This window comes from Falco biarmicus, chromosome 9 (genome assembly GCF_023638135.1).
Source record: "Falco biarmicus isolate bFalBia1 chromosome 9, bFalBia1.pri, whole genome shotgun sequence".
NCBI classification, from domain to species: domain Eukaryota; kingdom Metazoa; phylum Chordata; class Aves; order Falconiformes; family Falconidae; genus Falco; species Falco biarmicus.
The window spans coordinates 44224485-44250962 of NC_079296.1; the positions used below are offsets into that span (position 1 = coordinate 44224485).

Here is a 26478-nt window from a genome sequence, read left to right on the forward strand (position 1 = left end):
GGGAGGAAGGCGCTGGGGGCTGCAAGGAGGGGTGGGAACTGTGTCCCCCATGGCTGCTCCAGCTGGAGGATCCCGGGAGGTACCACCACCCCAATGTGGTGCTGCAGGCTGGATGCAGCTGGGTGGCATGGAGATTTTCCCTTGTCCCCACAGCTGCTGCTGGGACACCTTGATCTGTTTCACTGTGTTCAGGTGGGAAGTAATTTTGTGAAGAACTTGTGCTTCTTTTCACCAGGACTCTAGAATTAAAGATATTGCTGCCTTTGCCTCTCTTCTCAGTGGAGCCTCCCTGCAAATGTGTTATTTTGGACACTTCAGCCTTCCTACCTGGTTCATTTAGCCTGAAACCGAGAGGCTTGTGGGTGAGACTGGAAAGGCTGACTTCAGCAGCAGAAGACTTGGGCTTTTTAGGCAGGTCCCTCTGAGTGTGCCGAGATGACAGAGACCCCAGACCACCTTGTCCCAAACTCCAGCTAAGCCCAGCCAATCCTCCCCCTAGTGAGGCTGAATGAAAGAAGCTTTTGTCTTCAGACAGATGAATCTCGACCCTCTTTGTGGCTTTGCCAACAAATGAAACCTCTGCTTTAAGAGAGAGATGGCTGACGACAGCAGGAGCACACCCCTTCAGCAGGGAAATAGGACTGCATTCAATAGCACAATAAAACTCATTTGTGACACTAAGTAGAAAAATGATACTGTTCATCTTTGCTTACACATATGGTAAACCAACCTGCGTGTTGGGAGCATAAAAACGAGTCAAAATACAGATTGATTCTGAAATCAGTTCTTTTTTTATCCTTTAAAACCATGGACAGGAATGTACAGCTCCACAAAAACGGAGGCCAAACATACTGAACCAAAACATTTCCTGGGATGCTGCGTGACAGTTTTTCTAAGGTTATTTCCTTTCATCCACACTCAGTCTAGAAGCGGCTTCCATTTGCAGTTAAAATAATCATGGTACACATTGCACACTCCTTGAAACACAATCTTTGTCATAGGCACTATGATTATTTTTCTTCTGTTTTTATTTCTGTTTTTACTGGTGCAAAAATAAACACAGTTGAAAATAACACCTTCCCCTCCCCACCCCCACCCCCTTCTTCAGTGTGTTTAGGCTATGTGGTTAAGTGGATATTCTCTCCAGTTATTTAGATGAATAAATCTTAAGTTGGAGCATTCATTTCTGTGTTCTAAAAAACGTTTGTGCATGTAGCTCTACACACATATATATATATAGTTCAGAAGCCCTAGGTCCAACTCAAGTGTTTATCAGTGATTTTATTGACAGAAGAACCAATTTTGTTGAAATCAAATAGTTGTCTTATTTCAGTGAATGGTTCAAGACTTTCAGCTGCTAAAAAGGTTTCACAGGACTTGCCCTATGCACCGAGAATGCTCAGGCTTCATGTCCACATTAGGTGCTGTTTTGTGCATATCTACAGATTAATTTTAAGGTAAACCTAATACTATGTGATATGGAGAAGATCTAGTCATGGATAAAGGAAAGGATGAAATCAGGTATAACTCTACAATAGAAGTTCATCTATTTAAATGAAGCCTGATTGATTCTACTTCGCTCAGAAAAAAAGTCTGAAATACTGGATTGGTGACCATCAAGACTAGTTCTAGGCACCGATAATTCCACTTCCATTTCTGAACATCTTAACATCCTTGTTGACTAAATAGTGAGGACTGAAAAACTATTCGACCAATAGATCAGGCACATGATTTGCAAAGGCAACTCTTCCCTTGCAGTTATTCCAACTATCCCAGCTGGATATTCACAGTGAACAAACCATGTTTCCACTACCTTCATTCCATTTTTTAAGTGCTTTTACTATGGGAATTGGCTCCACATCTCATCGGCAGCTGGTGAGCTATGAGTGCAGGTCACTGCCTGGTCTTCTCCCAGCTAATTAAGGAAGATGGGCAAAGTGCTGCCACCCTGATCTTACCCACCAGGATAGAAAGCTGCCCGTGAGCTATCGTACCTTCCTACAGCACAAGCATTTGCACAGTGATGTGTTCCCTTTTTTTCTCTGAAGCCATCTAGAGACAGCTTTAAATGAATGTAAATGCAAAACTACTACTTATGTACTGGTGAAATTGAAATGAAAATCACAACTTTGTTGCCAGCCTATACGGGCTTACAGAGGAGCCTGATGTTAAAGGACTGTCATTTCTAGGGCTTTTTCCAAGTCACCCTTTTGCCTCAATCTTGGGATAATTTTTCATTTTTAGCTTCGGAGGCCTCCCCTGCTGTGAAGCCCAATTCCTCACCTGAGGAAGGGGCTGAGCCTGTGGGATGCTCCCTCAAGAGCCCAGAGGGCTGCCTGCAAGGCTGAAGGAAGGCCTGGTTTGTCCTGCTTGCCAGAAAGCGGTGTGGGACTTGGTGTGACACCCACACCTCCAGCAACAGGGTGTCACTGCCACCTAAGTAATAGAAATGTCCATTAGTTAAATGAAACTGAGATGGAGGTTAAGGGGAATGGTAAATTCTGTCCTAGGCACGCTGAAAGTCCATCCTGAGATACTACAAACCATCGATGATTTAAACCAGGCTACCAGATTATATACATTACAGCCTGCAAGTAAATGTGACCAAATCACAGAGTCATTTTAGCATTACTAGTCTGTGCAAATACTAGTGGAAGTGGCTAGAAAGGTTTTTGGTAATTAGCCCTTACTCATGCCCCAGTCCCCTCTGCAGAGAAGGCAGAGCACATCTCTTGTCTTGGCTTTGCTTCATGTTGTAAGTGATTTTTAGGTACATTGGCCCTTGCAAGAAAGAAGGATCATTATGGAAGAAAGATGGGCTAGATAATCATGCACACGGACAAAACCTGCTCAGAAAACCCCTCCCCTGCCAGGGTATCCATTCCTCCTCTGAGGTCTGAATTTTAAAGACTTTGTCTCCTCAGCTGCTTTGGAAAAAAGCCTACCATCGTTAGCCGAGATGAAAATGCAGGCAGGCTGAATTTGCCTTCACTGCTTCTCACACAGAGAATACATACATACAGAGAAGCAGCACAGGAAATTATATTCAAAAGAGAGCTTTCTGAAATAAAACTGATAATGTGAAAGATCAGCCTGGTAGCTGAGCCGTGCCTAGATCTGAACGCATATATTGCCGCAGAACAAGTATGGAGAGTTTTGCTTGTACGTAATTCTTCCCAGTGAGGGCGGTGAGGCGCTGGCCCAGGCTGCCCAGAGCAGCTGGGGGTGCCCCATCCCTGGCAGTGCTCAAGGCCAGGCTGGACGGGGCTTTGGGCAACCTGGGCTGGTGGAAGGTGTCCCTGCCCATGGCAGGGGGTTGGAGCTGGATGGTCTTTAAGGTCCCTTCCAACCTAAACCGTTCTGTGATTCCAACATATACATGATTTTGGACTCTTAAGACTCAGCTTAAGTTAGAGGACCTTACACCACTGGAGTGTTACAAACTGGAGCTCAGTGAGTACAACCAGTTACTTTAGCAAAGACGGGTCAGTGCTGACAACTTTTAAGATGACTTTGGAAGCAGCTTCAGCTCTGCAATAATCAAGGAGAATACGCAATGAAGAACAAAAAAATGAGGTTAGTTGGAATTGTGCTGCTTCAGCGGTGTTCCAAAGATACCCTGATGGGCGGAGAGATTTCTGCTCAGATTGCTCCAGCTCAGGTGGTGGGAACTAACGGGTCAGGTCCAACCATGAGCCACAGCCTCAGAAACTGTAAAGCAGCACCACTGCTGGCAGTCCCCACAACCTGACAGCAACTGAGAGTCAGTTCCATAAATTTTTAGTTCATATTATTTCATTTCAATTTAATGAGAGAAGCCTTCACAGAAGTCAGTGCTGGCACCTGTACAGTCACCAGCGGGGGAGCTGAGACACCCTGGTGCTCAGGGTGGGCCGTTTTTAGGAAGGACCATAGGCTGGCACCACAGAGGTGGAAACCTGGCTTTTATGCGATTGGCTCAGCTGCTAAGCCAACGTAAATATCTTCCTCTGGGGCCCCCATTCCCCCCACACTAACTGTGCGTTCAGTGAAACAGCTCCCACTTGTACAACACCAGAGTCTGACCTGGAAGTTTTGTGTAGTTCATTTTTTTCTTTGCAAACATGTTAGTTTTATTTACCTTTCCATGTAAAACCCAAAGTTGTCATTGATGTACACAGATCTCCAGCATTTTATGGGCAATTCAGTGCATAAAAGAACTAACTTCACACTTCTCAGAAAATGGTTAGAATGATTTGGGTTGGAAGGGACCTTGAAAGCTCATTTAGCCCGATCCCCTTGCAGGAACATCTTCGACTAGATCAGGAGAGAAACATGAAACAGATCTCACCCATGCCCTATTGTTGTGATGTAAATCTAAATATTTGTAATTTAGGCTTGTAACATCTAATTTTATTTTTTTAATAACATAGTTCATCTAATACAAGCATTTCAAGAAAGATGTTTTAAAAAACTCACAGAAGAAATTTTACCTTTTCAACACTTTATAAAGGGTCCCAGAATTTGGAAAACACTAAGTTACAAAACAAACTAGTCCTGATGACCACAGTTTCACCAACATGAGAGAGATCTGAGGAAGAAATAAAAGTAAGGCAAGTTTTCCAGATGGCATGACCTGGCCCAACGCAAAATCCATCCCTCCTCACCCACGGAAAAAGCTGTGCCATAGCCAGGAGAAGGTCCCTACCCTATTTCCAGAAGTTCATCTCACTGCACACTGAGAGTGTGGTGGGGGCCAGGTAATACTTCTACAAGCTGCTGTTTGGCCCATCAAGAACAGTCAAATCTCTGCTATTTCTAGGACATTCAAGTTCAGCAGATGGGTTCAATCTTAGTATCAATTAGTAGATTTTTGAATTTAAAAAAAAAAAAAAAAAAGACATTGAGTATTCATACCTCTTTTCTTTCTGTGCGATACTCATTTTCTCCTGGAAGAGATCAGAGATAATCTAAAGCAAGTGAGCTTAACTTGAGTCAGAAAGCCATAGTGAAACCTATAGCATATTTCCATCGTGCTTATGCTGAGGTAAGCAATACTGGCCTCCTTGAATAGGAGTGGGCTTTACGTTATGAAAGAAACATCATCTTAACGTTATGTCAAGCAAGGGAAACTCTAAACCTGAATTCCTTAAAAAAAAAAAGGTCTTAGACATATTACTGGCATGACTTACAGAATAGCCTCAGTGAAATTTTTGTTTTCCTGATGAATCTCGATAACCTTCAGCTACTACTGTTTATTTCAAAAAAAGCAATGAACTATCTCCTTATTTTAGAATATTAATTATTCTTTGTATTCTTTTCTATTCTTCTATTCTTATTTGTCTCTTTAGTTTCCAAATATGTACATAACTGAGAGCTCTTGTTCCATACTCCTTCAAAGCAAGATGTACATTAAACTAGTATTTGCCATATAACTCTCAATTTTATGAACTTTGGCATCATTTATATTACATAACTGAATGCAATGCACGTTAGAGTTCTTAAACTTTAGAGATATTTTTGTATTAAGAGGCAGAAAGTCGTGCCTGAAGCTATGGCTCAGGACAGTTCAGGTGACTTCTGGTCTTTGGTACTCTGAAAGAAGTCCGAGGCTTCTGGTCTGAAATCTGACAGCACTTCCCAGTGCCGGGCAGGAGAACCCGGAGAGAGCCGCTGACTCTGAGATTGGAAACGTTGACACCAGCCAGTATGTAGCAACGTCAGGAGAATGCTTTACAGCCCAGGCCACATAAATCCTTCTTCAAGGGAAACATTCCCTGTTAGGTCTACCCAAAGCAGATAAATGTAAGTGTATAGAAGTTTGAATGTTTTAGGCCTTAAATTTACTCTGTGGACATCATCAGTGTCCCAAAAGTCAGGCTGTAAATCATACTCTTTGTTCTGAGGGCAAGGTAAAATTGAATGTGAACAAAGATGCTGAAGCACCATAAATTCAGTGATTTCAGTAAAACCACAGTGGGAATAGGAAAGCACAGAAGTGGACCTTGCAATGCAAGAGCAAGGAGTAAGGGCAAGAGTACATCAGTGCCCAGTCACTATAGTGAAGTGGTACAGACCATGGTCACTGGTAAGGAAACAAGAAATACCAATTTCATGTAGGTCTCCTCCTGATAGTGTTAGAGGATATATTACTAAAAGCTACAGTACAAGTACAGGATTTCCATGCCCCTTACATATGTTATATCCTATACTTTCTTTATGTTCTTCAGTTGTCAATAAACACCTCTCCATTAGAACTAAAAAATATTGTAGATTGTCATATAAAAATAAACAAACAAATAAATAAATAGCAATATCTAAAAATTAGAGGTTGTCTTGCTCTGTTTTTACTTTATTATTTATCTGGGAAAAGTCGCACAAGAGTAGCCTTGTGGGGTACTAGAAAACCACTCCTTGTTTACAGGACTGTTGACCAAAGAGGAGATTATTAAATCTTTTCAAGAAAGTAAGGGCCAGTGCAGCCTTGTCAGTGTCTTGTGATCGCTCTGTCTCTGCAGCAGACATTGAAAACTGTGCTGTAGTAATAAAGACTCAAAACATAATTACCTTTGTTTCAAGCAATAGTACAAGCATTATAAATTTGGGAATTTCTGCCCCTTTTCCTTTTCTTAAATACTACCAACTTGGTCATTAATAAATTCATGTAGTTTAACCTTTTGGCAATTTCAACAGAAAACCATCTGTACTGGTTTTTACCATTAAGATAAAAGCATTTTTGCCCCCGCCAGCGTACACTGTGGATGTCTGTTTCCCCCTCCACTGTGGCTTTCCCCAGTTCTAGGCTTTCCTAGCTGTGCTGGCTTTCCACTACCACAATATATTTTGTGACTGGATTTCTTGCAAGAGACTACCGATTCCTACAACCCAATCCTCTAATCGCCATGTAATAAAAATGAAAAAAACCCAAGCAAGCAAGCAAGCAAACAAACAAACAAAAGTCCCCAACCCACCTATTAATAAGTTTGCTGCTCTTGTAGCTATTTTATTTATATGTCATGTTTGAATTTTGCTATTTACAATACAAAAATCCTGTTTGGTAATGATGATTTAGAAGCACCAAGCCTAAAAACTGAAGATTGGGTGTTGCAGTTGTTTTCATGTGGGTAGACATCAAACCAAAGGGAGCACAGTCTTGCTATGAACCTACAGCAATAATGCGGCACACAAAAAGAACAACAGTTTGCATCGCCTTATATTTTCAGCAAGATAAAGTACTATATTATTCTATGAATAATTTTTTAATATAATTTAGATACAATCTTGTTCTCTTTGTGGAAATCTAACAGTCCAGCATCTGGACCACAAAAAGGGACAGAGGTGGCTTTTAAGACTGTGTGTCAGACAATACAGATAATAGGATCATTGACCTGTTGGGCTACTGAAATAAAATTTAAAAAAGATAAATCACAAAAGCTGAAAAAACTGTACTACATATTTGCTTTTTCCCAATCTGCTTGAAGATGAGCATTTTAAAATCATGCCAAGATAATAAATCACTTTATATGCTCATTCTTCTCCCAAGTAAAAAACCAGTTCATAGGGAAATTCCATTTTATTGAAAGGCAAATTATATTAATGCCATTTTCAAAACCAGTTTTTGTTCCAGGTCTGCTCCTTCAAGCTTTAATTTTATTTGCTGAAGCTAGGACTCTGAAAAAGAAGTTCTTTGGTATTAATTTTCATAATTTCTTATAAGAGTAAGAAAAGTTCAAGTAATGTTCAACTTTAGACTAAATGAAGCTGGGGATGAACTGGGAAGAGGAATGCAGATTTTCTCCCTACTTACATGAGAAGCAGATAGGAGTTACCCAATTGAACATTTTGATTCAGGAGCGTATCTAACACATGCCTGGTCATAAGCACACGCCATCGTCTCATTGTTTTTACAGAATTTAAACCTGAATCTGTAAGATTCTGATGAATACCATTGGAATCAGCCACATGGTGGTAAGCTCATTGCTGTTAGAGCCTGGTCAGTGAAACTCCGCCCTTGTAAAAGACAGACTTGACAAGCCAATCACTCGGCTGACGAACCTTGCACTGTATTCCAGTGATGGTGTTCACACACTGATACAATTTTCATAAGCAAAATGAAAGTAGCTCCATAAATCAGTGTAGAATTCCTTATATCATGTGGTAGGCTACTCAGCTTTGTGACACTGGACATTGGACATTGAGCAGATTTGGGACATGATCATCAATTAATATAAACTGTCGTTAATGCATTGACTACACCCGCTGAGAGCACGGCTAGGTGGCTAGATGCCAAAAGCATGCTGAAGAGCTCTTTTTCCATGGATTCATTCGTTGATCTAAATGGGATCCTGCAAGAATTAGAACATTTCAGCTTTGGGTCATGGGTGTACTGAAGAGTTTTTCAGTGGTTAATGCTATGAAACTTGCCCATACTCACCTACATTTCCTATTTCAAATGCTGGGATCATTCTACTGGTTTTTTTAGGGTTATTTTGGGTTGCTTTGAGGAAATTTTATACTGAAGGACAAAAACAACCAAAGATGAGGGTAAACACCTCTCTCACAATTCTGCTCCCCAGCATTATGCTGGAGAGACACAGGCTTTCTCTGCTCAGTTCAGAGAACGTTCAATTTCTTTAGGTAGTTGCTCTCCCCGTTCACTCGAGCGCAATGCTGCGTGTGTGGGTTTGCACACCAGACCACACTTGGAACTTCATAGCTCAGATACAACTGTTAATTATGTTACAGGTAAACGGCTGAGTTCAGAGCCTCTTTCAGGGGGATTACAGTCTGTTTCCAAGCCTGGGAACAGATGTAATTGTAGGAGTGAACCGCATTTCTCACTGACTCGCATCCCTTCCGATCCACCGAGTTCAATGGGATCTTAGGGGTCAGAAGCAAAGCAAAATTTGGCCTACCAGTTCAGCCGCTTCAGTACAACTCTCTTTTGTGTCCTCTATGTAATTAATTGCCAGACCTCAGAGAAAATGTTGTTCCATTCACTGTAAAATAGGAGGGTCCACAGAGGAAAATAGTTGCATTAGAGAAACACACAAACGACATTAAGGCTCCCTAGTTTGATGTTTTCAAACCATTTTCTTTTCCTCTGCAAACAATGTCAGTTTCAATAGGATCTGAACAAATAATACACTAGTCTGTCATATGGTTAATATTAACGTCTCTCTATTCAAACATGCTGAAAACTGAATAGAACAGTTAACATATAACAGTCACACATCCTTTGCTGAGTACAAGATCGCATCTCTAACATGAACTGAAGATAGCCTCACTATTTCAGATCTCCATCTGTCATTCAGTCAAACATTTCATTCTCTTAAATACATTGCTTTTCCCCTCTTTCTGGGTCTTTCGGGGGTGCTGAGTGAACACATTCTATCCATAAAGGCATTGCTTATGATATGGTTCTTTCTTCAACAGAAATCTTGCCGTGTGTTTCCCATATGCAATACGTTGCCAAAGGTGAATTTGCAGAGTTTGGTAGGATTTGGCTTTACATCTGGATTGAAAAGATTTAATTGTGAAAAGCCTGTTTGGGCAGGATTCTGCACTTTATTGCAGAGAGACCATCTCTTGATGAAATTAATGGCGAGCAATTAATTAAATGTGATCGCACTTCACATTATTGAATCAGAGCTTTATGTGGTAGCCGGTTTTCCTATTACAGATACGTTCGTAGGGCTTACGGGCAGAGGCAAGCTCACTCTGCTCATGTCCCGAGCTGGTGGGATGTAAACGGCGTTGACAGAAAAGTCACACGACTGTAGGGGTGTGAAGCTGAGCCCCACCTAACACACCTCCTCTTTCAGAGGGTTTCCTTGGGGTGGGCTTGGGGCAATAGCCACGGCGGTCAGCTCAGCTCAGGCAGGGTGAGGTTGTGCCCAGCCACAAGGTATTGCAGAAACACAGTGGGGTGAGACCACTCCTCACCGTGATCCCACCTTACTGCTACAACAAAAGCTCTGTGTATCTGAAGGGAGTCTGAACCAGGCACGCTCCATCCTGGGGCATCAAGCATAGTTTGTCCTCAAATATTAGTGAAAACACACAGCAAAGATTACAGCCATAGAAAGTTCCGAAAACAAGACAATTTCATCAACTTCATCTTCAAAAAAACCCCCAAAGCCAAAACCACAAAAGAAACTCAAAATAAGACTTGCTGAATGAAGACTGCGAATAGTAATTATTTTTACTGCCTTAACAAAAAAAATAATAAAAAAAATGACATACACCTTAAGCGTTTCTTTTCCAAATTTACTTGACAGAGGTTAAAATATTGCTTTATTCTGACTCAACATACAACAGCACTGAGTGATTGATTGTGCTATTTTGGGAAGTCTTGAGACTTGTGAACTGGAAAGTCTGGGGCACATTAATAAATTTAACAATTAACTTGCTGCAAAGAAGTATTTTAATACATTCTGTATATACTGTATTTTTTTTTTAATCAATCTTTGGACATTAACCAGGGAAGGCTATTTAGAAATTATTTATTATAGTTGATTTTCTTTTTCCCCATGAATAAGCAATTATTTTAAAACTAATAAAAACTGTGACGCTTGTGTCACTGAACCCAATTCATTGCATTATTGGCATATTGTCTTAAAATTTATGGGGGGGAAGAGGGACTCAAAAGAAAGCAGATGTAAAAAATGTTTATAATGTGATTGGGATATAGCACACAGGAAATGACATTTCTTCTCTAAAGTCTTGATCCCCTGCAGGGAGTGATTTGGTGGAAACCATCTGCTCTTATATAGCCCCATTAGAATCATGTGCATGCTTGTGGGTCTGCCCATACTGAACCATCTGCAGGGTTGAAGCTTTAAAGTTCACAAGCCTAAGCCACGATTAATTAAAGTGACCAGAGAAACAAAAGTGGGAACAAATTAGGGCAGCATGGACACTTATCGGCTTGATTTTGATCATATCGGATCTCCCTGACTCTTCTCTGAATATTAACCCATAATAAAAAAATAAGTTAAAAAAAATACACACACACACACACACTCAGAAGTGCTTCTGAGAGCTTACAAATGTCTTCAAAGTATTAACAGTTTAGAAATGTTGAGGGGTGGGTAACGAATAACAGACTCTATGATCCCACTGGAAAAAAAAACCCCAAACCAAACCCCAAATGCAAACCTGTTGTAATGCACACTTTTTGCATGATCTCATGTTGTTTCTCACTCTCCACCAAGGCAGCTGTGACAGGCAAAGCTCAGAAGATGGAGCAGCCGCAGGCTCCTGACCACTGCATCTCTATGGACCCCAATCCCACTCCGCACGTGGCCAAACCCAAAGCTCCTAAATGTTTCCATGGACTTTCTTGGGCTGACACATTAATGTCAAGTTAAGAGTTAAGCATCTGGCTCAGTTTAGGGATTTATTGTCACTCCACAGTAGGCACCAGACCTCAGAAGTAGATGTCTGCGTGGCTGTTTCCATGGTGTGAACCTGGAACCAAGAGGAGAGGGGGAGAGGGGACCGGGTCTGTGCTGGGGTCATGGGACTTGCTCCCCAAGGTATGAATCCTGGCCAGCAGCTCACTGCAGCGCTGCTCTGAAACTAGAAATGGATCTAAGAATGGTCTGGGTCTTTACTGAAAAGAAAGATGCATAGCCTAAGCCTTCGGACAGCTGAACGGGACTGTGGTAAAATGCTCTGTAACTGAAACTGTATGCGTAATCCTGCCTCGAAAGCACCTGATGCACGCTTCATCCCTCCTGGAACTTTTCCCTTAAAAAAATATTTTGTTAAAAAACACTATGATATGAGGGCGATTGACTATTTGGTTTCTTCTAAGTAGATGCTCTTAAATTAATGCATATAAATAATTTGTATTTAATTTCCTCCCTTCCTGTTTAGCAAAGCATCGAATGCACAGATCTCGTTTCCCCTCCCGCAACCCCACACAAAGTCACTTGGTCAATACCGAGTCTCTTTGCGTTTCACTTTTTAAGACAAATTGTGCCTCTCGCTCTGACTTGGCCATGGGGCTCATGGGCAGAAAGGCCGTGTTCTCGCTCGCGCTGCTTTCTGCTTCTACGCTCGCCAGTTCATAGTCCTCCGACCGCCTCGCGTCCGTCAGAATCCGGATCTGCTCCTGCACACTTTCTAGCAATATTTTCACTTCATGTTGTTCTGCTATAAGACAATTACTGACTGGGGAACTCACATTGACAAGTTCAGCTGAATAGGAGTTTTTGCACCATTTGATGCCTGTTACTTCAGAAACATTTTGCATTTGCATGCAGGCTTCGTCCAAGCCCACAGATGGGATGATGGGAACGGAGTTGGCCCTTGAAGATGAATAGCCGACCAAGTCCTTCTGATCCACGTTATTAAAATAAGGGGTTGTCTCTCTTGAAGGCAGTTGCATATTTATTGAAGGATTCTGAGGACTTTTTAAACCACTGGACGAATACCTGGAAAAAGTAAAAAAGAGGTTTTTGTTGTACATCAAGCGGTCAGATGCGAGAGGCAGCAGGATGGCTGTATGAGATTCAGTGAACTGTGCTGAAAAGGTACATGTCATTCTTCCCTCACACTAGGAGTGCTTGGGTAATAGTGTGGCCCTGGGGAAAACAACAGACTCTGGAGACCTGGTTTTGATTCTCTCAGATCTGCAAGTAGCAAACCACTGCTTTCCTCTCAGTCTCATTTTGCCCACCAGCATATGAGAATAACGACAATTCCTTTTGAAAAGATTGCAGGAGCTATACTGTATTACTTCTCTTTTTTAATTGAATTTGAAATTCCATTCCAACATTCCTATATTTGAAATTCTTTTCCTACATTCCTAACTGGAAAAATGGACTGATGCTTTCTTCAATATCAGAACTCTCAATGTCAACTGGCTATTTTAGGAAAACTCTTAAAAAACATGCAGAAAAAAACCCCACAACTTTAACCAAAACATGGCTGCATAGTCTTTATTTACATGGAAATGCTTGTCTGTGCTTCCCTTTGAACAAGCACAGCATCTAAGTGCAGTGTGCCTCTGAAAAATGTGTCTTTTATTCAACAGCCCTTAATCCTAATGTCAGCCTAATTTTTTTTTTCTTAGATCTCATCTGGAAATAGAGCTGATATAGTGGGCTTGAGCAAATGTCTGTGTTTTCCTGATATCATAATCCTGTGTTTAAAAAAAATATAGAAAAATCCTTATCCTCCAATAATACATATCATAGCATGATTTTATTTATTGTGAGGCAACTATGGTGAATTTTCATCAACATTTCCATTTTGTTTCAAAGCCAAATTAATTATTTTGATCAGAAAGTGTTTTCATTTACAGGAAATACTTCAAAAGCAGAAATGGAAAGTATATTAAATATAAAATAAAGGAAACAATGTGAAAAAAAGGAAAAAAAAAGATGTTTCCCATCTGAAAAGTGGTATTACTAGAAATACTGTGGTCTAAGAGTTACTATATCTGCTAGTCATGATTGCCAAGGACGACAGACATCCCTCAGTACTGGAACGTGTGTTATTTATAATCAGCTTTGTGATCATAACACTATTTAATAAGGCAAGCTAATGGTGAATTCTAATATGTTTTATCCGTGGATGAGGAAAGCAACATTTAGACCTGGCGTGGAAGCAGGTGTTTTCAGCTCTGACTTGAAGGGCATTTTTCTGAAAGCTGCTTAAGCCTGCTGGACTTCACTAGGGATATCCTTCTACTCATATGTGCCTTGCTGCTTTTTGGCATTAGCAGAAAGAGAGCTAAGGAAAAGAAAGTGAATGGCATGAAACAGCCATAGTCCAATATTAGCACACAATACTAATTAACTGGAAAGGCTTCCTTTGGCCCCATCCTCCTGGCGAGCTGTCAGACAAGAGAGAGGAGGAGATATCTTTCGGCTTGTTTCCAGCAGAGCGCCACTGAATTGTAATTAACTTGTCTACGGTGGCACTGTGTTTGTACAACTGCTTGACACATTAACCTGTACATGTGCACACACAGAGTTCTGCACAGCCCCTATACAAAAACTCTCCAGGCATCCCCTAAAGACCAGAAAACGCAGCTGGGAGCTCTGCGATGAGGAGGCGGTGTTGTGATCTTTGCTGCTATCTGATGGAAAGACACACCGCTTTGGGAAGTGGGACCCAGGGGAATAATAGAGCAAGCGGCTGCTTTGGATACGTGCTAGAACTTCTTGTACATGCTATACCCCTGCACTTATGTTTTACATCTGACACAGCTGAGACTCAGCTTTTGGTTAATTCTATTTGCGCAATGCTTAGACACACTCGTAGCCATTTCTGGAGAGCCTTTTTAGAACAGTTTTCAAGAAGCAGTATGACTGAAATACTGAGCAGGGACATTATTCCCGAGGGAGGACAATTAAAAAAAAATAAATGAAAACAAAACAGTGCAGACCTTTGGGTTGTGCCCATTCTTGTTTCCTTTGCTTATTATATAATTGTTCAAACGACTATAGCTGGAGAGATCGCATCAGTTGCATTATCCCCTTTTTTGGTAATTCGGGCCCTAAATATATTCTGGGCTGCACCCTGAAAACAAAGGGAGTGAATGTTTTTAATGAATTTCACATGCAATGGATGTATTATATGGGTGATATATAAGCAAAACCAAGAAAAGACTGAATTAAAATGGGTTTGGTGAGAAAACAGCAACATTTGCCAATTCCATAATATAGATTCAATTATACTTAGTATTTTGAAAACTAATTGGCAGGAACAATAACATGTAACACAATGCCTGGCATATTTCAATAATAGTTTTTTGAAATACAGATAGACACATCAATTTTATGTCAAAATTACATGTTGCTGCCTTATGCTTACAGGGCTTTGAAAGGAGGACTGAGGTGGAATTAAACCCCATACACACTGCGTGCAATAGGCAAGGTATTAAACTGGTAGGGATATTACATCTAAACCATGTGCGACTCAGCTTTTGGTTAATTACAAACCGATCCATCCTTCTACTTCTGACACAAGACTACTGCTGTTTTCAATAGACTGAGATTTAGACCTATAATTGCAGAATCTTAATTACATTTTCCTATAATTAACTTTCCCAGAACTATAGTTCCTCCTAAAAAAGATATGGTTTTTGATCAGAAAAATTGTTTTGTCTGAATAAATACATTCACGTGCGTGTATTTCAAAGCGCAGCTCGCTCTCCACCCTTTTCCTAAAACCAAGCAAAACAACAAACTAAAACATTTATAAATATGCAACAGTAATTATGTTATACAGTGTTTCAGAGTCGAAATTAAAGAATGAAACTGAAAGAAGCATAATAATTTTACTGCCCTGTCACGGTGAAAATTAACTCTATCCCAGCCAAAACCAGCACCTGCCCCCTTAAAATGGATATTAAAGAGCAACAGAAGGGACTGGAATTTAAAATACAAAATGGTTTGAATTCAGCGTAGCACCCATAGCTTTGCTATACGCCCTACTGCTATAAGTGCCCAGCACACGAGCCTGAGAGCAAGGTCCATTAAGATGAATGGCAGTCACTCCAGTGGCACTGCTAGGTTCTGGTTCAGCCTCGTAAGCACGTGTACCTAAGTATACACACCCCATTTTCTACTTGTAGGTATGACACGTTGGGTCTTGTATAGATAGACACATTTTTATCTGTATACGTACACATCCACAGGCTACAAGGCACTACTTTGAACACTTCATACCGTGTGACACAAAGAGCTGCCACTGAAAGCATGTGGTCAAACCACTGTCCACTGAACCACACATAAACTCACGACACCCCCAGGGACTTGAATCATTCTTTGAGATGTGGCCGCCATGGAGATGGTTTATTTTCTTTAAGCCCCTCATTTCAAGCAGGTTCTTCTACTCCTTCAAGTAGCACACTCGTTAAATAACTGATACTAGCTGTATTTGACTCAGACTCTCCAAATGTTGCAAAGAACGAGATCTGGTGCTTCTTGAAGGCAGCAAAAGCTTTCTTCTCAACGTGGAATGGGAAAAGGAGCAAAAAGGAGCACTTTTACAGGACTATACGAAAACAAATCAGGTAAATTAGCCTCTTTTCTACCAAATATAAACATACAAAATCTGACTAAACTTCAGCCAGAGCTGCTGACGGATGAATTTCAGAAGGCTTGCAGAATTAGGGAGATAAACCACTTTGATTTGTACAACCCTATAGGAAAAGATGGAGGCGAAAAGGGAGAAGAAATGAAGTAGTGTAACTTCTTCAGCGGACAAGGGAACTTTTAATTTGGGCTGGAAATCTAATGAGAATACCAACACTATGAAACTAGCAGATGTTTAGATATTGAAAGCCATCTGATTTTGGGGAAACCTCTTCCCAAGTAAGAAGAATTCCACATAACATGGAATTCGGGAATTAATTTTTATTTTTGTTCAGAGATAAGATGTGTACTTATATTTTGGTTGAAGGGACACTTTCATTGCTGCAACACAAAATAACTTGCAAAAAATTCAGTTACACTTTTAAAAGACTTTGTTTTCATAAAGACTATCATCCGTAAAACACTGTCATAAAAGAAAATAAAAAAATTGCGTTTGTTTTCATGCCTAAAATTGACATTTAAAAAATTCATTCCCATGGGTACTAGTTGAAGACTTGGTATTGTATTTGTGATTTCCAGAGATTGCTGTGACTCCCTGTCACAACACCACCTGCTGATGCACACAGAAGACTCCTTCAGAAAAAGGTTCTGTTATTAGAGCTGATATTAGGAAGGTCTGATCCTACAGGCATCCCTAGCACCCAAAATACGGATGAAGTGCTTTAGCGTACTGAGGCCAGGAGTCGTCACACCCTGGTCCGAATATCAACCTTCTGCAGAACTGTGATTTAAAATATAGACCAGTACAAGATGATACCTGTAATACTGCACACAGATTTCCTAGAGAAGAGTAAATACAGCTACCCCAAAGACAGCTTTGCTGTTTTCTACCTGACTTCTCAACCGAGGAAGGGGCTGCAGCTATCTCTGGGACCCGTGCTACAAGACAGTGCCATTGAAGAGGCACGGCTGCTAGCCTGTCGCTTTCAGGAAGGCATGCATTTGGAGTCACAGTGTTCCTAAGGAATTATACAGACCTTATGCTACAAATGGACAGTAATACATTTACTGCAAGAAGTAATAAACAAGTTTTTTCTTAGAAGCAGCAAATAGTAATGACAAAAGAAGTATGAGACAAATTTGTACTTTTTAAAAGAAGTCACCTTTTGCGGCTTTGCTTCTTCCCTTCCTAGGTAAGCCCTGTTCTTGGTCTGCCTTGCCTCATTACTGTGGTCAACTTTGTTGTTTAGATTCAGCTAGAAAATATTTAGCCAGCCAAGTCCCCCTCTCCAGGCCGGGCAGTCGTGCTGCAGGTTGGGAAGCGTGGTGAGGGAGGGAGGCGTGGGGTGAAGCACGCCTGCCTGTGTGCCCACGCACGCAACGACACACATGCGTAACCACCCTTATTCTCCACCGGCGACTGTGGCTGTCATTTGCCAGCAGGGGACAGTGATAGTAACTCCTTTTTTTCCTGAGGAAAATTAAACACGTTGGTGACCTCAGTTCCATGCTTCGTAAAGCCAGTTCCGATGCAAAGATGTACAGCTACCTTCTCAGAGCGTGACTGCTTGCTCTGCTGCACTTAGCTGTGACTTACATGTGCCCAAATGAAACTGGTGTTGTTTTATTCCATTCCAGGTATCACTTCTAGTTTTAGATATGTTCGTAGTGATTCTGGAAAGGCTTTGGAAATCCATAGGGATACGTAAATATTATGCAAAATACCTCAGCAATTGCAAGACTTCAAAGGCAGCTGTAGGTGCTCAGGAGCACTTCTGAAATTCAGACCTTACGTACAGCTGGAGCTCACACTCAATATTCTAATAAGCTGAATTAAACAAAGGAAAAATACTGGATCCTTTGTGCATTTTCAAAGACAAACACGCATGAAGTGATTCGTCTTCAGTCTACAGCAAACACACTGCGCAACATACATTGATTTATTTAAAAAACTGTAAAAGTTGGACTTCTGAATTATTTTCTTTTATTTGCTGAGTACCGATGGAAGAAAAAAATGCCATGCATAAGTTACTATAGCATCATTGACACCACTAGAAAAAGCATCAGTTAAAAAGGGTAACGTTGGCAATCACTCACAGTTTGTTCTAATCACTCCTGCTACAGCCTTTGAAAGGCTTAAAATAAGCAGCCAGCCAAATAAAAACATATTACCTTCCAAGAGTGCTGAAAACATTCTTCTGCTTTCAGTACTATAAACCCTGGATGTACAGTACACAACAAAGTTGGAAGGACTGTAATGGCAAAGCACATCAGCCACGTAGCAGTAGCTACTCACAAACTGGCTCACTTAGTTGCGTTGTTACTTACCCGTGACAAGGTACTGTGTCCTGGTCTGTGATCCTTGACTCTTCTAGCTGTTGATATGCTGGTCCTGTAATTCCATTGAACCTACCCCGAGGTAAGGGAGGAGTCCTCCGAAAGGCATTTCTATGTAGCATCCCACTTTTTTGTCCTGGGCTGCAGCATGAAGAGAGACTTCTAGGAACAACACCAAGAGTACAGTAAAAATTATCACAGCAAAAGTGTTAACTTCTGCAAAGTAAAGATTCAGGTTTAGTAGCACACGGATTACTTTTTATAAACTTTGCTGTGGCGGTCTATGACATCAGTAGAAATTCTCTGTGGAAATATAATACTAAAATCCACAGTTAGCTGTTGTTTATGCCATATTTAATACATTGTCTTTCTTCTAGGAATGAAAATAATTGCATGGCATGTTAAACGTTTCCTTGTACTGGGTGAAGGATGCTTCTTTTTTTCCATGCTGCATACCATAATCCTGCTATATAGAGCTGACTCCTCAGATAGTAGAGGCAAACAGCACAGCTCCAGCATACCTACAGCTCAGCTCAAAATCATGTCTTAAATCGACAGCCCATTATATCATCTATCAGCCCGCTAGGTGCTGCTTCCTGATGCAACAACATTAAATCAGGAAAAAAATATAAGTGAGGAATGTAAGTGAGGCTTAAGAACTGCAGCTTGAAAAAACCATCTGCGACATGTTTTCTCCATGTCAAACAAAATGTCTTTTCTATATTGTTTTATTCTTGTTTTATATACAGATTGCTTTCTGGTTTATATGCATGGATAAATACTGTGTTGTTTCTTTATGTAATATAACACAAAGTGGAATATGATAAAAACAAGTAATAGTTTTCTACTTATTTTAGAAAATGGCTTTTGTAAACATATTTTGTAGTGTTTTGGAAGGAGAATGGATTTTTTCCATTACCTGCAGGAATTAAAAGGTATCTAGGATCCATAGTTTTGGTATATTAACCATAAATTCAGCTGCTGCTAATGCAAAAATAAAGCAACACAGAATTAAGGCAAGATATAACCTACTTCTGCTGTTACCAGCTCGCTGTATTGCACAGTGTGACTGGCTGTTCATTTTCCAGCTACTCCTATTTCTCTTGACACCTCCTGGCTCTCAGAAATGCAGACATATTACCTAATACTCTGTTACAACCTTAATGACAGTTTAATATAGGTTTTGTGGATGCTTTTTGAGAGTCATTATTTTTGGTTACGTGAATAATTTCAACTTCTGATACAATTCAGCTGTTGCAAAAGACTTTTGATAAATTTACTTCTTTTTTCCTATTATAACATGACTTAAAAGCAATCTGCATTTTACACCTAGTGGGAACTTTATTTATAGTTAGGGCCACATCTACTCCCAAAGCAATTCTTGCTTGGACCAAGTATCTTGGACAAATTCTCTTGGACAAATTCTCTTGGAGTGTACATTTCCATTAAAACCAATCTTTTCAACCACGAAGTCTAAACACAAGAAATAAATTCAACAGTCTCTATCCTACTGCTCCGCTTAGCAGTGTTCCATCACAGTCTTCACTCTGTTCTTTTCCACACTTTTACTTTCCTGGTGCTTTTTAATTGAAAAGATCAATAACCCATAGCAATAGCACTCCCTCAAGGATTTTTGATACTTCCTTAAATAGATTTTTCTTTAGCTATTAAGGAGGTTGTGAAAAACCTTTTTTAAAAACCTGAAGTACTGGCCTTTCAGTTCTGAAGGCTGAGTTCATGTAGTGAGTTACAGTTCATATTCTGTAAAATAACCCTACCACGTCACAAAAAAAAAATTGACAATTTCTGCTCGGGTGATTCTGAGGTTATTAAAGCAGGTGATTTTCAAAGATGCAGTTGAATGAATAATTTGTGACAGATAATGAACATCAGGGGGTTTTATTGATCACAGTATATTCATCAATGTACTACAAAAGTCAACAAACTGATTAACTTAACAGACTTTAGACTGATAAAAATTCAAAACTAGAAAGGCACTGTTTAATTGTGGCTGGATCGATGCCCTTGTGCACCTCCCTTGTTGGATAAGAGCACGTGGTCTCCCATCTAATAATGTGCGCATGCAAATTCACAAAAGCTCTGCATTTGTAATAGACATAATTTCAACACATACAGGTATACTGGAGATAACTGGTATGAACCTCCATGAAGATGCATAGAAATGACCTGTTTGGACTTCCTCCAACCTGCACTGCAACTCTCATTGCTGCACCAAACACTAGGCACTACGGGCTGCTAACGGCGCGCGGGCTGGTCACACTGAAGGCATCTGGCCCGTGCCAGCGTCGTCCTGCAATCACAGCAGCTCCAGCACCCTCAGAGCTTAAGCAATCGCTTTGTGGCTAGTGTGAGCTTCTTACGCTTTCAACATTTCTGACAGACAAAAGGGAGGGGAAAATGGACAAAAATAATCTGTGGTCAGGGATGAGACAAATTCACTCAGAAGAGCAGGGAAATATTTACAGGCAGTGCAGCTGCAAGATGCAGGACAACACTCATTTGTTGAAGCACCAAGGCCAAGATAGCAACCATTTTTGTTAAAACTTCTGTGAAAAAGTAACTCCAGCATAACCATGTTTTTCCTTTTTCACAAAACTGCTGTGAACATCAGCATACTCTTCCTCCGAAAACGTTACTAGAGTCCCCCTCAGGCTTCTGTTCTATTGCTCACATGAAATGTCCCTCTCTCTCTGAGACACACAATGCCTTTTGGTGGATTTCTTCTGGGAATTTATCCTCCTTTAGCCACTGTTATGGTTTCTTCTTCTCTGTACTCTAATCTAACTGGATAAAAGGAACCAGCTCACATAACTGAGCTGCTGAATAAAACTGACGCAGAAGGAAAGCTGTAGCAGAAATGTCTTTAAAATCTAATGATCAATTACTCCAGAAAAACAAAAATCAGAATATGCTTAAACTGGTTAACAAATAATGCATGAACTAGGGAGAAACACAGTTCTGATGAATTAATGGTTTGAAAGAAGTAGTTCAACCATCTCAAAAGTTAATTAAGAATCTGGGATTCATTGTTGCAAATTGTTCTGTGTGAAAATTTTATTTAGGTTGAGCAAGCGAGTACAAACCAAGTCTGTTTCAGCAGGTGGGGTATTCTTTACTCAAGGCACGTACACAACTCCCAAGTGCAGTTAACTGTGTTCATGAAAAGAGACTTGCAGCACATTTACTGGAACTCTGGGAATCCTCCTGCACTGCTTTTTAGTTAGTTACTAAACAAAATTGAGTATACATCACATTATCAACATATTCAGAAGTAACTTTGTCAACAGAACATGAAAAGCATTATCAAGAGGATGACAATTAAAGTGTTAAAACTTTAGATGGGATCCCAATCCTTCCCTTGTTTAATAAGCACAATTGAGCTACAGAAATAGTCTTGATGTACATGGTTGTGTGTGTATCTATTTTACTTCTTCTTTCCTCCTCTTTCATGACCGTAATTCATGAAAAGAAAGATGCAAAGTTGAGGGAGGAAGGAAAGTTCTAAAATTGATTTTAAATACTCTGCCTCTGTACCTGCAAAAACTATACAGAGAGGTACATTATATTACATACTATACTATCTACTGATCATGAGGTGCAAGCATTAGTGTTGAAATGATGGATTTAGTCCTTGCAAAACAGAAACAGCACCTAGATACCCACTGACAGAGCTAGGTGCCAGATAGACAGTGTGTTCTGATATTCCCTGGGAGTCACATTTTTAGGCTAAGTTAGACAATCCACTGTTAACATTTGTACAGATCAACTATTCAGACTTTCAACCAATTTGCAATTTTAATAAAAAGGATCTGTTATACCTGAGAACATAAGCATCTCTCAATAAATACCATACAATAACGTTGTATCATGAAGCCCTTTTGTCAGACTGTTTAAAAGAATGACACACCATAAGCACGACCTATAGCATAGACACCTCCCCAAACGCAGAAAGTTAACGTTTGGGACTTCAACAAAGCTGTATGTGATTAAATTATCACAGAGATTGTAAGGAGATTATTATGTCAAAAAAAGCTGTGACACGTGAGAACTGAACATAATAGTTTTTACCCTTTTTTTCTCTGTAGCATCCTGTATCCCAAGCATTTAAACATCACTCTTTCCCTTGCCTCGGCAAAGTAATCGTGTACTCTCTCGGTGCATGATTACTGTCTAGGAAAACATCTCATCTACAATGGCACGATGACTTCTGTTTCCTAGCTTGTGTTTATGAACCATTACAGCTGGTCTGGTTCGCAGCCCAGGTGATGGAGTGGGACTGCAGCCTGTTGTTTGGAAAAACCTCTTCTCCCTTTGCATGTGCAGAAGAAGCTTTCCAGCAGCCAGCCTATATCTAGTAATCTACTCTGGATTTCTGAAATGGGAGCATTGTTGCTTCCTTTATGTATTCTTGTATTCGGCAAAAGCATGTGCTGGAGCTGACTGAGGGCTTTGCAACTCTACATAAATCCTTCCACACTACGCATATCATCTGATCACCACCCTGGTTCCACCAGAAGATACATACAAAAGGTAAAGGGAACGGAGCGTGTGAAGGTACCTCAGTGGCACAGTTTAATTATCTGCCATAACTTCATCATTATACTCACCTCCATCCTAAAGCTATAATGATATCCAGGCTACTACTCCAGACCAGAAAGTTGTTCCATATTGAATGCATTGAGGATTCTTTTCAACTTGAATTGATTTATGATGAGTGTGCACCTATTTGTCATATATGTCACCATAGTCCTTCATTTACTTCTCATTATGCTTTCTCTGATGTATTTATAAGCAGCAGTCATATACTCTTTTCAGTGTTCTGAGGACTGAAATGAGACGGACTAAGGCTTTCTGTGGAACACAGGTCATTCATTCCTCACACTAGCTCGTGAATGCAATTTGAGTTCGTAGTAATCAGGAGGTCACTTTAACCAGGTGAGATGATAGTGGTGGTATTCTCATGCTATATTCAAACGAAGTGCCAACAGTGTCTGAAGTGCTTTTAATGTTTCTGACTTTCTGATGGACGTCTTGATTAATAATTCCTCTTATCCCATATAACTTTTCCACAGATGCATCACTTTGTGACTTGCTTATCCTTTGACCAAGTAACATATACTGAAACTTTTCTCTCTCATTTTTTTCTTAAATTTTATTAGTTCCCAAATGCCTGACCTTGTATTTAGTACAGCTGAACTTCAATCCACCTCTATTATGCCACTCTTTAAAGTGATTAAATTAATTCTTTATATAGAGATCCTTATCTGTACTGTCTTTTAACACTTTTCAGTATGTTCCAACTTCTTTGCGCCAAAGCCATGCACAAAAGCATTAAACAAAATTTGTCCCCAATACTGACTAATTTGAGAGCTTCATTAGTGCTCCATAGGTGAATGTTTCCATCCCAGTGTTTACCCTCTCAGCATAACTCCTTACTATCTCCCTTTTAACCATCTCTGTGTATCTGCATCATAGTTTTCCTGCTTACTTTCTTCTATTATAGGCATTATACACACGTGACAACAAATGTGGACTGAGGCTGTGTAAAGATCTAGCTCACCTACATCAAATGCAAAAAAAAAAAAAAGTCATCAGTTAATGTTGCAAGAGCTGCTCTGGTAAACCTCATGATAATTTTTAGCCTTTTTTTATCTACCCAAAGAATCTGTCCTAAAGACTTGACTAGTCTAATTCAACATAATACATAATAGGTTTTCAGTTCCTTCAATACGTTTTCCTCTTCCTAAATATTAGACAGTTGCTATTCCATCGTCACACAGCACAGCTCCCATTCTGATAGATTTTGCTACCAGACTTGAATTTTCAAGAGCCATTTCTCCTTCCAGACTTCTTTGATTAAGATTAATCAGACCATCTTGACTTGAGGGCTTTGATTTCTGGATTTTACTTCCACCTTGACTGCAGTAACATCTTTTTTTCATACATTTGATTCTATTCCCATTCTACCTTCATCCTCAAACAAGCAGCCCAACTGAAAAATGAAATATATTCATTCAGGATTGCCCTAACTGCTTCATCTGTTATCTCTATCCCACCATCAGGTATGCTTCTTCCTGCATAGCAGCCCTTTTCTTTATACAGCAAGAACAATTGATTGCTTTCAACATTACCAGTAATTCTTAACTCTCAATGATTCCTGGAAATGTTCACTTCAAGCACGACTTCTTGCCCTCTGTGATATAGTTTGTTTCTTTCCCTACATCCCATTCCTTTTAGGCATTCTCTTCAGTACGTTTCTCCAGAAATCTATGTCCTTTCCTGGCGAAAACAGCAGATTGCTCATACTTTCGCCCTTTCTGGCTTCCTCTGCCCTTACATTCTTAGTTGCTTTAGTTTATCAATACTTGTTCTTTGAAATTTAATAGCCTTATTAACAGAATAACTTTAATTTATTCTTTCTTTTAATTTCAACTGAATCAATTATATTGGGAGCATAAAGAATAAAAACGGTTACTAAATCGAAAAATTGTTTTTACTGTGGTTTTCATGGTGTTAGAAGTTCATTAAAAATGCAAAGGCAAATTATTTCAGATTTTAGAGTAAGTTTGTCCTATGGTGGCATTTTTGTAAGACAATACAACTGCTCTAGGCTGAAAGCTTCTGCGTTTGGCTTTCATCATGGCATTCTGTGAAATGAATCCCTCTAAAATCAATGATGACTGAATCAATGAATGAAAGTCAGAATGACTAATTACCAAGAAAACTGCTATTCAAAGGGATCACAACTCAATCCCATAATTAAAAAAAACCTCTAATTTGTTTCTCTCTCTGTTAGAAATCAAAATAGTATGGGGTCTCTTACTAAAATCAACAGATAATCTGAGATGAATTTCTGAGCGCATTGTATACTTCACAGGAAGTTTACTGATTAAACACATTTGTTATTTTCCAGTTCTGACCACAGTAGGAGTTGTTTTACATATGCAAGCAGATGATGTAAATTTCTTCTACCATAATAACAGTGCATAATACAGGTGAAATGTTTTAAGAGTGAGATTCAGATTAGACTCTAATTTTCAATTCAATCTCTGCAGTCACTCTTTGCGTGCAGCTGAGGCTGGTAGAGACATAAAATTTGTATTATCTAGTAATCTGCTTGAAATAACTAGGTGATCTCTGTCAGTTGAATTTCAGCAACCACAAATGACTCCCCACCTTGATAATTTTACTGCCAGGCCAAAATTGTATTTGTTTTAGGAACTGGAAACAGACAGCTCCTGATTTTAAGAAATGATCACCCATCATTAGTGCCCTTGAAAACACCAGCAGAGAAAATAGGTCTGAATGTGGAACAAAATATTTCTGCAGGAAGCAGAAATAAAACAATAATATAGTTTTAAAGCAACATAAACAGAGAACCTGCAAAGCCGCTGTAATTTTTCCAGGCTTCTTTCAGGTTTGCAATGGAATGAAGGGATGTTTATGACAAAACGTGTCCCAGTAAAAAAAGGTTTCCTCATTTGGCCACATCAAACACTATTTAGAAATTAAATTAGGAAGCTGTCACAGGGTGCATGCATTAAAGACAGCCTTATAAGTCTTAAATGTTCAAGTTTGTTGCATGTTTTATAAAGCAGGGGCCTTTTACAATAAATCTTAACTATGCAATAATTCTTTATAAATTAAGCTAGTCATTGCACATCTTAAAACAGTCCTGAAGACTCTTGAGATAGTCCAGTGGTTGACATCTGCAAATAAGATGACTGTTGGGTTGTTTTGTTTTTGAGGTTTTTGTTTTGGTGTGGGGTTTTTTTGTTTGCTTTTTTTGCCTTTTTTTTTGGGGTGGGTGTGTTTTTTTTCCCACCCCCCTTGAAAAGAGATTTTGTGTGCAAAGGTGTTAAAATGCGCAATCTGTGATTCTGCATTAGTTCACTGTAAATTCAGTGTAGTTTATTCTGTAATTTCCCTATGGAAAACAGCAAGTCTAGATTGTTATTCAGCTTTTATTTTAAGTGACGTTCATAACCAGAAAGAATATTTTCAGTCTTTGATTTATTTCCACAATTTTAAGCTTAGGTAATGTCATGGTACAGCACCTAAAACATTTTAAACTTGGATATTG

The 26478-nt window shown here is 39.8% G+C and overlaps 1 protein-coding gene across 1 annotated transcript in view; it reads right to left on the reverse strand.

The window, feature by feature from the left end:
* Positions 1-775: 775 nt before the first annotated feature.
* Positions 776-26478, reverse strand: part of NRG3 (neuregulin 3) — a 428288-nt gene continuing 402585 nt past the window's right edge. The window contains exons 8-9 of the mRNA XM_056352555.1: positions 18366-18536; positions 776-12422 (exon numbers count right to left, since the gene is read on the reverse strand). Coding sequence (XP_056208530.1) covers positions 11915-12422; positions 18366-18536 — 679 coding nt within the window. The 3' untranslated portion in view covers positions 776-11914. The remainder of the gene's footprint in view (positions 12423-18365; positions 18537-26478) is intronic.